Genomic DNA, 14,868 nt, shown 5'->3' with positions numbered 1-14,868 from the left:
CCCCCCTTTCTTTGACCTGTCCTGCCATCACATTCCCACTCATATGCGAGCACACATATTGTCCGATTGTCCGTGTTGCCTCGAAGCAGCGCCTGAACGCCTAGTCCAGTCTAATAGCTACTCAAAAATACTCACACAAACAAACACGCGCACACACACACATACACACACACACACACACACACACACACACACACGGTTTAATCTCCGTTCCTGTCAAATATGACCATGCTGCTGATGCCTACTGGGAGCTGTTGTTGACTTAAAAGGTTTTGCGTGTATGAAAGCTGCAATAGATGCTCAGATTGCCATTGTTTGGACATCCTCTGAGGCTAACGTTGTAAACAATGCCTCATGTTTTAAAATTCATCCTCTGATTGACCTTGGAATAATACGGCACGTTAGGACAAAGAGAAATGACTCATTCAAACATGCAGCTCTCAAACGTTACTGCTGTTTTTGTGTATATATTTAGAGATGATGCTGAACTGTATCCAGGTAAAAAAGGAGATGAAAATAGCTGGATAAAGTCTGAATAAACTGTGCAGCCCTTTCCATAAATCAAGCCCTGACAGTGAGAAGATATTCAGCAGCAGCATTTTCATCATTCATTTTCAAGCTCGGACTCCTTATCCTCCCACGAATGGGACTGCAAGATCATCACAGACTATACCTGAGCACGTTGTCGAGATATGGCGCCTTGAGCTTTCATGAGCACACACAAACCTCTTTCTCTCTCTCTCTCTCTCCCACGATCTAATGCTCTCTGCTGGGGCTCTCATAGAGAAAACTGCTCTGCATCTCACTGCAATCAAAACCGAGCTCCGGAGCAATTACTTCTGATCGCAGCCCAGTTGGCCTGGACACTGTTTATCTGCATGGGCATGGGAATTCATCGGGCAAAACTCAGACAGCTGAGAAGGAGGGCACTTCCTTATTTCATGCGCGATGCGCCTTTGCCGGCATATATGCCTCCCCGAAGACGTCTTCACGATGGCTCAATGCTCATTTTAATTAACACATAAGCCTGTTGATGTTAATTAAAAAGCAGTTCAGATGAGATTTCCCGTAGCCGTCTTGAAACAGATGCATTACAAGTGGGCGCATCACACCGAGTGTATCAAACGGATTTTCGACGTTAGCTATTTTAGGGGGAAAGTGCAGATTTGCTGAAATCGTAGGAATGCATTAAAAGCAGAAGAGGTGCTATTATAAGTCCTGTCAAGGGTGTTCTAACATCAATAATGTCTGCAGATGATGAGGTGTAGGCTGATGTATAAATCTATCGGCACTGGCGTGCACGTCAGCTGCGGTGCCACTTACTTCATGGGCTTGAACAGCGCTTGTCCGTAGTTCTGGAAAGTCATGATCAACTTCAGCTGGGTGCCTCCTGATTTCATGGCTGAATGGAAAACAATCAAGATGTTAGATCAGTATTTGAAGCATCAACACACACACACACACACACACACACACACACACACACACACACACACACACACACACACACACACACACAAACACACACACACACACACACACACACACACACACATATAAACATAAACACCCAAAATACACCTGCACATATGCACAGCTGTTGTGTTATTTGCCAATTTGGAGAAGGCAATTTAGCATGAATACATAATAGAGCTATCACATCTGCTGACCAATTTGCCAGACACTGTACAATCAAAGTGCAACTGTGGCTGTTAGGAGCCCGGTGTGACTGAGAGCAAGACGTGGCATAAAAAGCATCTGCTGAAAACCACGGCTAGGTCAAGGGTTTGATGGAGGGATGGATGTGGAAGTGGACAGGCTGATGTGAGAGTGTGACTGTGTTTTCCTTCAGCATGACGTGTCTTTGGAGAGACCAATAAATAGTTTTTATGACATACAGTATTTTTTTGAGGGGTAGTCAATAAATAATGTTTCATTATCGCAACGTGACACTATATATATCAAGGTTTTGGATATCGTTACGCAGTTTTGTGAAGTGACATAATGTAGTCTTTTCCTGGCTTCATCGGTTGCTTCAAAGTGAAATTATGTAATTATCTGAACCTACCTGACTGTTCTACGTGTTCTAATGCTGGAATTTACCCACTTAATCTTTATTTCTACATTACTGATGGTTATTTAGTGTCTGACAACACCAGGAAACAATTCCTAAAAAATTCAAACCTTTGTAAAAGTGTAAGATCCCTTTCGTAACCAGAAACACAAGTCTTATTTATGGTGAGGTGTTAGCTGTTGCCTCATCTAGAGTATCAAAACCAGTTAGTCAACCATGACTTGGATGTAAATTCCTCTAAGTAAATGCCAAACGTCACTCCCTTACTTTCACGTTTCCACCATTTGCCATTTGAGCGAGGCTTCTCCATGAGTGCGACTTGGGTTTCTGCGATTTTTGTCTTTTCCATAATGTTGTCAAGACACTTAGCCTGTCAGTGGCACAAATAAGCATTTTTAATGGCAATAACTTTGATGGTCATAGTCGCTCCAAAGGATTACATTGCAGCCTTGTCATGGCTTCCAGCTGAGGCAATCACCTCCACTGATTCCCAAACATTTGGTAGGTAAGAATCATATGGGCCCAGGTTTAATAATACCGGATTTCCGCTTTAGGCAATATCAGCCTGTACTAGTATCAGTATAGTGCAATTGCTGATTATTTATGTTGATGAAAAAAATGAATTGACCACTGTATGTGTCCATCCATGTGCGTACATGCTCATGCTGCACAACCAACCTGATTCTGACCAGATGTTCCTCTGTAAGCCCCCCCTCCCCCGTGGATTGCACACATCGCCGGTGATCGCTTGCGCACGTTTGACTCTCCGCAAACACTTTCTCTCGTTCCCACCAAGTTGACCTCTTGCACCCCGGGTGAGGAGACGGGGCACGTGTCTCTGACTATCAGTCATGACGACGGTGTCTCCCAGAGGCTGACGGAGACTCACTGTAAACTTCCTGCTTGCCTCAGACAAAGGGACCGCCAGGCCTGTCTAAATGCCTTGTGTTTCTGTCATAATGGACAGGCTTTTGGGGGATTTGCCCATTTATTACAGCGCATTAACTTGGGCATATTACACAACGCTGCGTTTCTGCCTAACCCAACACCAACATAAGCCCCCTGTAGTGGACCCACTTATTGGCCGGCTTGCTTGCTGAGTAGCTGGCTACCCTCCCCCCGCCTGCTCGTAACTATCTTGCGTGTTTATTGACTCTCACGCTGCGTTGTCACTTTCTTCCCCGTTCTTGTTTGTACATGTCATCCTCTTATTCTCTCCGTTATGCTCTGTCTGTCTCACTTTGTTTTACTCACCGCTGGCAAGCCTCCCCATTTACCATGACTCATTTTCAAAAGCTTTCGTGTTTTACATCCACTGTTGCACAAGGTACATCCTACATAACCTCGGGTCAGCGTCTTTTCTTTCACGACAGAGGACGGATATTGAGTACGGCCGAAGAATACACGGAGAGCATTAGAGATTTGCTGCAGCCAGGTCAAGTGGATGGTGCCCCTGAATAATCTTTAAACTTGGTACAGCGAGGCCTTAAACCTCTGAGAGATAGCAGATGACTGACCTATGTTTTAATGCTGTGACCTTCAGCCCGTAAGCCGCAATCCTTGAGGGAATGACCTCAATTCTCTACTCGGTGCTGCTGGTCGTTTATGTAAAAATTTTGTTTTCTAATTGAAAACTACGAAAAAAGGTAATCCCTTGTGGAAAAAAAAGCTCTACTGATTGTTTCTCTGGATTGCATCTGCGCTGCGCTGACATGCAATCAAACCTGACTGCGACGAGACATTCTTTTGACTCTCCTAAAGGCCATCTGTCTAGCATCCCTCTGCAAACATCTCCGTCGATCAAACCATCTATCTCTCACATCCACAAATGAATCGATTGCCCCTATCTCTGCTTCTAAACCGCAACGTTCTCCAGGCCTTTCAGAAAAAGCTCCAGGCCTCACCCGGCATCATCACATCCGCCTTCCCATCCTAGTGCTGTGATGATAAATCCACCCTGCTCTCACCTGTGCCACCGCGCGCTACTGTGCTTATGATTTATGGGCCCGGCTGAAGACAGAACAAAAGGCCACGGAGAGACAGACACGGAGGGGGGGCAGAGCGAGGCAGCCCTGCACAGAAAAACGCTGAACAGGGAAACTTTCTAATGCTGTCTCTGTTTAGCAATCTTAGTGAGACAGATAAGTGGTGAGTGTGCGCGCACCAATTACGGGGCACAAAAGCTAGTAATGCGTGCTCGCAGGCACACAAACACCCTGGGTTTTCCTTTCAGCAGGCAGACAGGTTTTTATAGGTGTGTCTGGGCAAAGATTGATGGTTTATACGCTGTAAACACACACAAACTACTGAAAGTGTTGAGCTGAGATGCGAAGCACGAATGACTGTGAGAGACGGGGGGACAAATATCAATAAGACAGTGGACACAGTGACTCTTTTTCTGCGCACACAAAGAGATACATGTAACAGCAGTGGAGGATATTTTTGGTCTTCACTGTCCACCATATTGTGGTCGCGGTTGTTTATCACAGTGTCACATATCTTCACACTCCTTCACTCAGAGGATTTGGCCAAGACAGGATGGTAAGACAAGACATTAGAAAGACTATTACAAAGTACATTTATAGGAGGGATTCGGGACATATTGCGACTCATTTTACAGATATAATGACCACAATGTGACTCACGATTTGGTGGAATGATTCGTTTTGGCGACACCATTTTCATTTTCACTTATTAAACTACAAATCTTGATGATGATATGACATTTGTTGGGATTGCTAGCAAACACACGTGTTTTGTTACACCTTAACAGCAACATTTGTGATGTATCACACAATCTCTATGGCAGATATGAGTCGTTATCATCAGGACTATAGCACGACCTACATTTGATTCTTGGGGCCGATTCTGATCCTGACATAAGAGAGTAAAACATTCCGATAAAAGATATACTGGATGATAAACACGCATTTTTTTGCAGTGAAGCCTCAACTGTGGTTATCAAACACCTTTGACATGTGATGCAGTCAGGAGATAAATAAACAATAAACTGTCGCATGTACTCTGCTGTATTCATACTCTTTATTGTTGGTGAATCACTTTGTTGTTCAATGTCTGTCTTTGATTGTAAGGGATTAATAAACAAAACCAACAAACTTGTACAGTTCTTCATAATAACGCTGTTTCGTTGCACATCCTTGGACCTTAATCAGATAAATTGCAGCACTAGCGATTTGGATATAGATATATATTTGGGACAGCCCAAAAAACTTGCAGAAATGACTTAATTTGCAGCATGACATTTCTTTTTTTAATTCTTTTTTACTTTACTCCATTTTTGTGAGATCAGAATTTCTCAAATTTGGCGTCTTGATGCTCAAGCTCGCATTCTATTGCGCAGAATTTGCACTCAGTCATCGTCCAGTTTAAGAGACATAAAATTTGAATTGAAGGTGGGATTTTGAGAGACGAGGAAAAATATTCCTCTCGAATTTGTCCATTTATCAGTTTTCCTGAAAACGTCTTAGCAGCTATGCGAAGTATTTAAGACACGTGCTACCTTTCTCCTCTACCCATCTGTCATCCATCTTCACTTTCACTTTTAAACACTGCACATGTTCTCGTTCAAGTTTGCTCGGGTGAAACGGAGCGCTTGCATTCCTGCACTGGGACCTTTAGGGGATCTATTAATGATTGAGTCATTAATAAAGCCCGAACACACATCTTAACCAACATGCTGGCTCGAGACACACATGCTCTCTCACACACCGACACACTCACATCGCCTGACAAAAATAGATTGTTAGAATCGAGCCCCGGAGAGAGAAAAAAAGGCAGCTGAGCGTAACACATACAAGCAGAAATACAAAGGTACCGAAGCCAGATGTGTGTGATTGTGAACACAGTCATGTTGCACAAAGAGGAACCCACATATTGTGATTCACTGCACAGTCAGACAGGGTCGGGTGCACACAGATCATCAAACAGATACTGCTGCCAAACACTTAATGTGGTTTTATTTTTGAAGATTGACTTTTTAGGTTTTGTAGGGTTGCAACTAAAGATTTATTTTCATTATCAAGTCATCTGCTGATAAACTATGAAGAAATGCTCAACACATATCCACAGAGCCCAAAGAGATGCCTTCAGTTTGCATCTTCAGTCCAACTGGACTTAGAGGATGAATTGATTTTTCGATTTTCAACCGAATTGATCGAGTAACCATTGCAGCTTTTTAACTCTCGCTAGGGTGGAAAAGCCTCTGAAGTTGCACAGTATCACAGGATGGAATCACATATTACTGTAGGCCACAAGTTCTTTATGCTATTTCAACACACATCTAACCAGTTCTCGAACACCACTTCATAGATGACAAATCAATGTTGGACCAGTATTTACACATTTACACCAACTCCTTCACTTCACACACACACACACACACACACACACACACACACACACACACACACACACACACAAACACTGGACTCACCCACGCTGGTGACCCTCTGTGTGACCAGGTCCTGCAGCAGGGCGTCCAGCACGGGACTGTGTCTGGAGTACAGCTCGTAGCGGTTGATGCCGATGTGGAAACGCAGCCAGTTGGGGTAAGACTCCGCCGTCACCTCTCCGGTTGGTGTGAACTCCTCCTCCTCCTCGTTCGCCTCCTCATTGTGCCTGATGAATGAATGAGGAGTGGAGGCTTTTCAACAAGATTCCTGATGAGATTATTTTTAGTTCCCGTAATTGATGATTACAGTCTCTTATAATGACTGTATCAGACAAATTGGTGCTGGCACAGAGCGCACACGTAGATTTGTTACTGAGGTTAAAGTGCAGTTTTATTGACTGGTATTATGGGATGGGAAGTCATAGGGTGCGTGCCTAAGAAGGTAAGATGGCATGACAACAGGAGAGATGGGTGGGTGATGCATGAATGGACATCACGCTTGGGGGCAGAGGAGAGATGGTGAGGGATGGAAGGAACTGTCAGATAGATAGATAGATAGATAAATAGATAGATAGATAGATAGACAGATATGTGCACAGGTGGATGCTTCATGATGTCTAGGCCTGCATGGACATAAGACAGATTAATTTGTTTGTAAAAATGAACGATATTAGAGAGCATGAGAATAAATCTAATTCAACTATTTCAATACAGTAATCAGATTACTTTTATGTATTTATGGAACAAATATCAGCAACTTTGGGTCCTTTACTTGCAGCCCATCAACAGTCATAAATGAAGCAGTGTGACAGTCCCACTTGTAACCCCTTTAAGTTGAACACATTCCCATCAGCTTACCATCCCTGGTTCCCTGCTGCTCTGGGATAAAACCTGATGTCTGTGTTGACGTTAAACAAGGTGTCATCGTCCGTGAGAGGAGGAAGGTCAACCTTGTATAGAGGATGCTCAAACAGAGCGGACAGCCGGGACACACCGCGGGCGGGGAGCGTCCGAGCCCCGCTCGCGTCCCCGATGAGCAGCTTGTGGTCCTCCGCCTTCCCCGCCGACGGTCTCATCCGCCGGAACGAGTCCGCCCTGTCCGCCGCCGCCGTGATCTTCTCCAGGGAGTGCGACGTGAGGTTGGAGCTCGGCTCGTTGCTGAAATCCTGCAGGATCCTCAGCGTGTGCTTGTTAGGCCAGCCCGCTTCGGCCGCCGACCTGGCGCGCTGCTTCCCCCAGCCCTGCGCCTCCCCGGCCGGGTGGTGAGCGCACTGGCATCCGGCGTCCCCGCCGTCCGCTCCCGCCGCCCGCTTCTCCAGTTTGGGTAACAAGTCTATCATGATGTGCATGGTGCACGCCACCAAAAACACCATGAGTATCAGCACTCTGAATTTACGAAACAGAATCATCTTCACGTGTTGTTATTTCCCTGCCTTGACACAATAACAGCTTTAAGCGCAGCGCACCTCACAGCACCGACGGTGATGTCCAACAGCGCTGTGCGATGACAAAGCAGCGACGCTGGTCTGAAGATTTACCGCACACATACTGCGTGTCAGCCTATGTTAACAACTCCACCATGTCCTCAGCTCTCTAGTCTTTATTTATCTCTCTCTTTTTAAGGTTGTTTTTGTCTACACTAGTCCCGATTCTTCCTCCACAGACAGGTGGACGGAGCGACACATCCTCCTGGACACTTCACTGGCAGCGGCTCAAGAAGTGCTCCTCATTCATTCATCGCCTTGTTGGAGAGGATACAGTGTCAGGAGGACGGATCGTTAAGGAGAGATAACAGGAGGGAGGTGGAGGTGGTGGTGGAGGTGTCCTCGTTAAAAGCGCCGATAGTCTTCCTCAAATCTGCTCCGGAGTGAGATGTCAAAATGTGTCATGACTGTGTTCAGGAGGGGGGAAAGTGACAGGAGAGATTCATGTAGTCCACGGAAACGTTGTCTTCAGAGCGTTTAGAAGGAATCGGTTATTTAAAAAAAAAAAAGAAGAAGAAATGAAAAAGAAAGAAAAGGAAAGTGAGAATTCCGGGAGAATAACAGGTGATACGCAGGCTCGGATGCTCCCTGGATGCGGTCCCGCTTCCTTCCTTCCCCGCTGAAGTCAAACCAGAGAGCGGCTGGCAGGTGCAGCGATCCCGCTCGTCGTTCGTCCGCCCCTCAACGCCGCCTTGTCTCCCGTCCAAGTGTTCATCCGGGGGTGGGTGTGTTAAATATTATGATCCGAGCCCTCTGAGCCCAGCCTCGGTGGCGTCATGAGGGGAAGAGATTGGCTGCGTTCAAGTCGCGGCACTAGTGGCATGAAAGACGAGCTTCATGGAGGAAGAAGAGGGAGCCGAGCCGAGCTGAGCTGAGCCCGTGGTGGAGCCGAAGCCTTGCAACTCCTCCGCACGCAGCCAGAGGGCGTTGGCACGACCTGAAAACACCGTGCTGGCTTGTGTCGATGCATGATCTGAAGGACAATGTGGATGTATTATAGCTGTCTTCAATGAGCCACTGGTTGTTAAAGTGGGCTCTGAGGAGGTCCTTGAGGATGAGTCAAAGGGTCACCAGAGAAGCGCAGGAGTCATTGAAATTCACTTTTACATTTATGAGAGGCTGACAGACTCACAGACGCGGATACAGACCATTATTTTGGTGCCAGCCACAAAAGATCCTCCTTCAGAGGCCACTCTATAGGAGACAATACCTGTGTCACACAATGTCTTTGTGTTTGAGTGTATTATTCCAAATGGTTAGAGAACATGGTGCAAGGTAACAATGAGGAAGGAAGTCGGCGAAAGTGATTAAATGTTACACAAATAAAAATGTAATACAATACCGCGCCCGCTCACAATTTCAACTGCAGTGCCTGTGTGACACTGAACACAACAGCTCCCATGATACTTCATAAACATCTTTTGTTTACATTGTTTTGAGAGGCAGAAATCGTGCTGTGCGTTTACTACATTTTTTATGACCTGATCATTTATTTAACATGCAACGTGAACGCAAGAAAAAAAAATGAAAGCAGGTTATTATGACCCATGTTTGCGTTAGTTGTTGGGCAGCTGTAGTATACAGAGCGCTGAAGTCACACATCTTCCTGTTTGCGCCATGGGACCTTATTTAAGAATAACATGAGACAAACACAACTTTTGATCCCGGTTGAACTGTGGCGCGAACTACAGTAATTTTTTTCAAAAGAATCATTTGTCTCCCTCCATTCATTACCATACAAAGTTTTTTCCCGAAGATATGATCCCATGGGGTCCATCGGAAGGGGTGTGGTTCACACTCCGATTACAGCTGCTGAGGAGAAAGTCAGGTGAAGCACTATGAAGAGTGAAAAGTCTTTCTGGGGAAGAGGACCAGGATGGATGTTTAGGTTGAACAAGCAGAGGCCTTTCAGTCTCCTTCTCTTTGGGAGGCGACTGTTCGTGTCCAGTGTGAAAACAGAAGATAACAGTGAGTCCTTTAATTGATTCAATTTGGGTGTTTTCTTTGTTTTCTTACCTTAAGACTAGTCGGCTAGTCTAACTTTAAACTTCCAACAGCCCTAACCCGACCTGAATACAAGTCCTGAATTTGTCTGATATTGTCGTCTTTAAGTCTTGGTTTGGGATCAACTCAGCTTCTCGGGAAGACATGTGGGTCTTCAGTGACTCTCCTCAGCAGGCAAACACAGTACAGCTTGCGTGTCTGTGCTTGTCTGCTGTAAATGTCTGTTGACGGTTTTATGTTTGTGGGTTTGATGAGAGCTCATAAAACATATATAATCTACTGTATGTGAAGCCTGTTCATTCTGAGTGGCTCTAAAGTGCGTTTCACATTGCACAGTTATTTGATTCTGGGTTGGTATCAGGAATCGGAGGACTTTGATCTATAGCGTGGCGCTGACTGTACATTGAAAACTGCATTAATTTAATTCTAATCAAGGGGTTTTCTAATCTATCTCAACATTAATCCTCTTTGGTGGACGTTCTGAAGTCAAAACACACCTACCCCTCCTTCTCAGAGGCTATTTTCTCCTCTATTTGCTGATAAAGTGAAACAAACCTTTCATTTAAAACTGCAGGGGGACAAAATGCTTGCAGCAATTACTGCAGCGGGTACTTATATACAGGGCTGGGTTACATTTCTCTGAGACTTTAGAGGATTAAATGAATAACACTTTAAGTGCCACTGAGCTCATGCTGCCTGACAAAACATACAAGTTCACTCATGAGATCTATTTAACAACTTTGTCACAAAGCAGACAGCGCAACACTAGACAGAAGGCAAGGAATGTAGTGCAAAGTAATACAATTAGCATATTATACATGTTCTTTTGGCTTGTGTGTGTGTGACTCACGACTTACCAAAATGGGCCCCGACTGGAAGTCCTGCACTTGGCTTCTTCCCCTCGTCCCAGTGGTACAGAGTCGGAGTTCATGCCAATGGCAGATGTATGTCTAAATAAAACAGAATCTTCAAGCTAACGAGCAAACAAATTGTTCTCCCAGAAGGCGAGCGTGCTCTCCCAATTCATCTTGTGCTCCCGACAAAACACATTGGCACGGGGCAGACATGTTGGAATCCACTGATGCTAAAACAAAAAAAGGCTTTCTGTGAATTATGTAATTTGCTTTGGCAGGTTAACCGCATATGAGAGATCTTTTAGCGTAGGAGCTGTCTGGGCCTGTTGCTCTTGGCACACGGCATCGACGTGCATCGCCATTGAGCACAGACCTGACCTGTATCAGCTGATGAAGCATATTTGTGATTCTTTGCTAGAAGCAGCTGTCTGTGATTTTACCCCACTGTTTAAAACTGAACAGGGGTTTTATATTCACCTATTTCTTTTTTTGTGTGCAAACAGTGAAAAAGAGAAAAAATACACCCAAACAAGTTGATTATGAAAAAATTGTATCATTCAAGTTTTTGGCAGAAAAAGAGCAGATTGGAGCACTTCTTGGAACATCGAGAGACTCAGACTGCAGAAATTAATGTGAAATCATGGTGTCAAGAAGAAAACAAAAAAAAAGTAATATGCATCCAATTTGTCCACAGCGACAGCGACAGTGTGTCCTCTCGTGCTTTGGATTCATGCGATGAAGTCAAATTCATGTCGAGGTAAAACTGACCCACAATAAGCCGTGACTATTTTGACATTTGCTAAAAACACCAGAAAATGAACGAAATCAACGCATCGGCCATTTCCAGGAAGAAGCGACGCTACTCTGGGCTCCATTAAATATGATTGCCGTTCAGCTTTTGAGTAGCTAGCTGATATTAAATGAATTGTTTAAAGCCCTCTTCCAGGAAAAAAACAAGTTTTTTCTTCTTCACTGTGTAGAATGTTTTTAAGAGGCGGGCTTAGTTTGGAGGCTGATTCTGGTCGATAAGATGATAAGAAAAAAACAATGTCACAAACTGTTGTAGTTGTTATTGGCCCATGGACTGCAGTACCCCCTGCAACGAGGCATTATAAAAACCATCAAGTCATAAAAAAGTGTGATGCCGACTCGCAGCAGAGAGAGAAAGTGAGAATGCTCATGTGGATGAGCAAGAAAGAGGGAGCATGAGAATATAATTAAATAAAACTGATCTTTGATCATGAAGACAGACGTTACTCTACAATTCTATGAATAAACTGCAGACCCCGCAAAACGTCTTGTATCTTCACTGTAAACTATAAACGTATACATCAGTTTATGCCTTGACACACATCTTTGGTGATCTGATCACAAGCGGACAGCTTGTCAGGTAATGTTCTGGCATTAGGCGTCTTGTCACGTTGTGTGAGACTTGCTCTTTTCTTTGTTTTGGTGCTGATTTTCCCAAATCCCTCAACACTAACTGCAGGAGATTAGGCGAGTTCAAGATCACGATTTAGGTTTTTTGCGCAGTGCTGCGCAGCACTGCCTAAATCGTGATGCATGCTGGTTAAAATGTTTCAACGATGACCTGGATGGGAGTGGTTTACCTTAAGTTATCGCGGGAGCAAAGAGGCTGCAGAGCAGTTGCGCAGTTGCTCTCCAGGTATCCCTCACCTTCATGACGTCAGGACTTTGCCCTAATTGGCTCTCATCTACGCTGACGTATATGACTTGCGTTTCGATGAATTTCCATATCCATAAGCGCCTCTTTTCTACTCAAGTCTTGATCCCTGGTTGTCTGCATGCAACACGGCAGCAGGTCCACTGCTCTATTCCCTCAGCCTACATGTTTTGGTTGACTACTATTTTGAACATCTCAGATTGAATAATTTCTGAAGGGGACTAATATGAGAAAAAGGCCAGCAAAGTTCCCATAGCATCAGGTAAGAAAACTGATCACAGTCGTTGATTTTCCTCAAACATTAATGGAATTTCAATTTCCTCCACTTCTTCGCAGACGAGGAAGGCAAACACCGCAAGCTCAGCCAAGTCACGTCACGTCTACGGGAAGAGAGAGTGTCCGACTTCATAGCAGCATTTGTAGCCCCGCCCCTGCAGTCGCCAGCAGATCTTGCTGCTGCAGGCAGTCAGCAGGAGTTCAACTTGAACGCGCCTTATCAGATCACCTGTGCACAGGGTGGTGGAGACTGACTCCTGATTGAGGAGTGGGAGCGGCTTGGGGCATATCTCTACCAGCCAATCACGGTGTGATGACGCTCTGTTAAGGCTTAAAAGATGTGGTGGATGGCACACATGTGGCTCTCACTCTCATTCTGCCCACATCATTTGTAGTGGGGAAACAGTGTTTATTTGGGAACCTCTTAAAAACCCAAGCCCCTATACACCTTCCATTTGACATTTTATTTCCCTGGGGCTTGTAGGAGCACGTTTGATTGTCATACCCAGAAGAGGCATTTGTTATTCATTGTCCAAGTAGTGAACAATTGGCATTCAAGTTTTTTTTGTCTGTGTTTGTTATGTAGACTGGGCTGGCCTGTAACCAATTTACTGCCAGTACCACCATGGTCTCAACATGCATCTACAGTGACCGCTAGTGACCGGATCTCACTGGGACATGTGGAGACAACTGATTTTTTTACACAAAGAAAGAAAGAACTTAATGTGTAACATGTGGCAAATTTATAAGAAGGCCAAAATAATCAAGAATTTGTCATAGACACCATTTCACAAAGTTTCTCCTAACTCAACAACTCACAAAATTCAGCCATTTTATAAGGGAGTCTGGGTATTTTCTCTCACACTTCATCTCCCTGCTGTTGTTGACCATATTTGATGTGGCGGCTTTGACCCAGTAAGATGATGTTCAAGTTTGCTGTCTGCTGTAGAGCAACATTTTCTTAAATTGTTGTTAGAACTTTTAGTTATAGGTTATCCAAAGTGATATAAAAACATGAATGTTGTGCATGATTTATAATGATGTCATTATATTGACTAAACACCCCAACTGTGATTGAAAAAGCATAACACATATGTCTTCAATAACATGATTTTCTTTCATAAAATTACCCTCTAATGACAGATGCCAATAAACAGCTGCAGAATAAAAGACACACAAACCTTTTTGTTATGATTTGTTTATACTTGCAATACTATATTTACTATATATACAATATTTTGTGCATATTTATGATAAAAGTTAGCAAAGAATGTTCCAGTTTTTCACATGACATGACTATTTTCAAGCCTATAACTTTTTTAATCTCAACTCAAGTAGATGACAATAGTGCTTTTAAGGTGACAAACTCTTCCCCATTTTTCTTGGTTCCAGCGCATTATTCCCAGAGCAATTTCTCTCCATCTAATATAGTGCCTCCTCCGCTGCGAGAGTTTGGTAATCTTTGACCCAAAGAAGAAGAAAGTGACAAAAGATTGAGTAGTTCAGCTTCGCAGGGACCCAAATTCGTTCTAAATCTGGTCACATACCATTTTGATTAGCCTTGGGTATTAGAGAATGATTCACCGTGTGTTTAAAAATGAGATGGGAGGAGAGACAACGGAGAGACACACAAGCTAAAACCAAATATTTAAAAAATCATCAGGGCATGCTCTGGATTCTGGTCTGCCTCGGCTCATTGGAATTCACTGAGGGAATATTTCTGTGTCTGTCTGTGCGGCTGAATGTCTGACCCGAAGGCTCGTCTGAACCTCAGGTTTTGGGCGGACTTCTAAAAGTTCAAATCTCGCTCCCAGACCTCACCAATTTCCGACTCGTCTGCAGGAATCAGGATTATATAATGGGGGGAACTGGTAAACTTTAGCACCAGATTAAGACAGAATTAATTTCCAGTGAATCAAACGGTGATAATACCTCTCTGGGGAGCAATGATGAAAAATATATATCCATTTTCATTGCTGTGTTACATAAAAGGCCATAAGCTCAGTCACAACAAGCCCTGTTCGGCAGTTTCATGAGCCTGATGATTTGTTAACGGCTAATTTAGAGCTGAGGGATAAATG

General features: G+C 44.1%; 1 protein-coding gene and 1 long non-coding RNA gene across 2 annotated transcripts in view; one reads left to right on the top strand and one right to left on the bottom strand.

Moving 5' to 3' along the window:
* Positions 1 to 8,862, bottom strand: part of fam20ca (FAM20C golgi associated secretory pathway kinase a) — a 39,824-nt gene extending 30,962 nt beyond the window's left edge. The window contains exons 1-3 of the mRNA XM_030407368.1: positions 7,344 to 8,862; positions 6,528 to 6,712; positions 1,324 to 1,402 (exon numbers count right to left, since the gene is read on the bottom strand). Of these exons, the coding sequence (XP_030263228.1) occupies positions 1,324 to 1,402; positions 6,528 to 6,712; positions 7,344 to 7,894 (815 nt within the window). The 5' untranslated portion in view covers positions 7,895 to 8,862. The remainder of the gene's footprint in view (positions 1 to 1,323; positions 1,403 to 6,527; positions 6,713 to 7,343) is intronic.
* Positions 8,863 to 9,131: 269 nt separating this feature from the next.
* Positions 9,132 to 13,971, top strand: LOC115575389 (uncharacterized). The gene is made up of 2 exons (XR_003982657.1): positions 9,132 to 9,937; positions 12,848 to 13,971. It is a non-coding gene; the product is annotated as an uncharacterized LOC115575389 (long non-coding RNA).
* The last annotated feature ends 897 nt before the right edge of the window (positions 13,972 to 14,868 follow it).

The sequence above is a fragment of the Sparus aurata genome, chromosome 23, assembly GCF_900880675.1.
Source record: "Sparus aurata chromosome 23, fSpaAur1.1, whole genome shotgun sequence".
In the NCBI taxonomy this organism is placed as follows: domain Eukaryota; kingdom Metazoa; phylum Chordata; class Actinopteri; order Spariformes; family Sparidae; genus Sparus; species Sparus aurata.
Note: the sequence above shows the minus strand (reverse complement) of the source record. Positions and strands in the feature narration are given on the sequence as shown.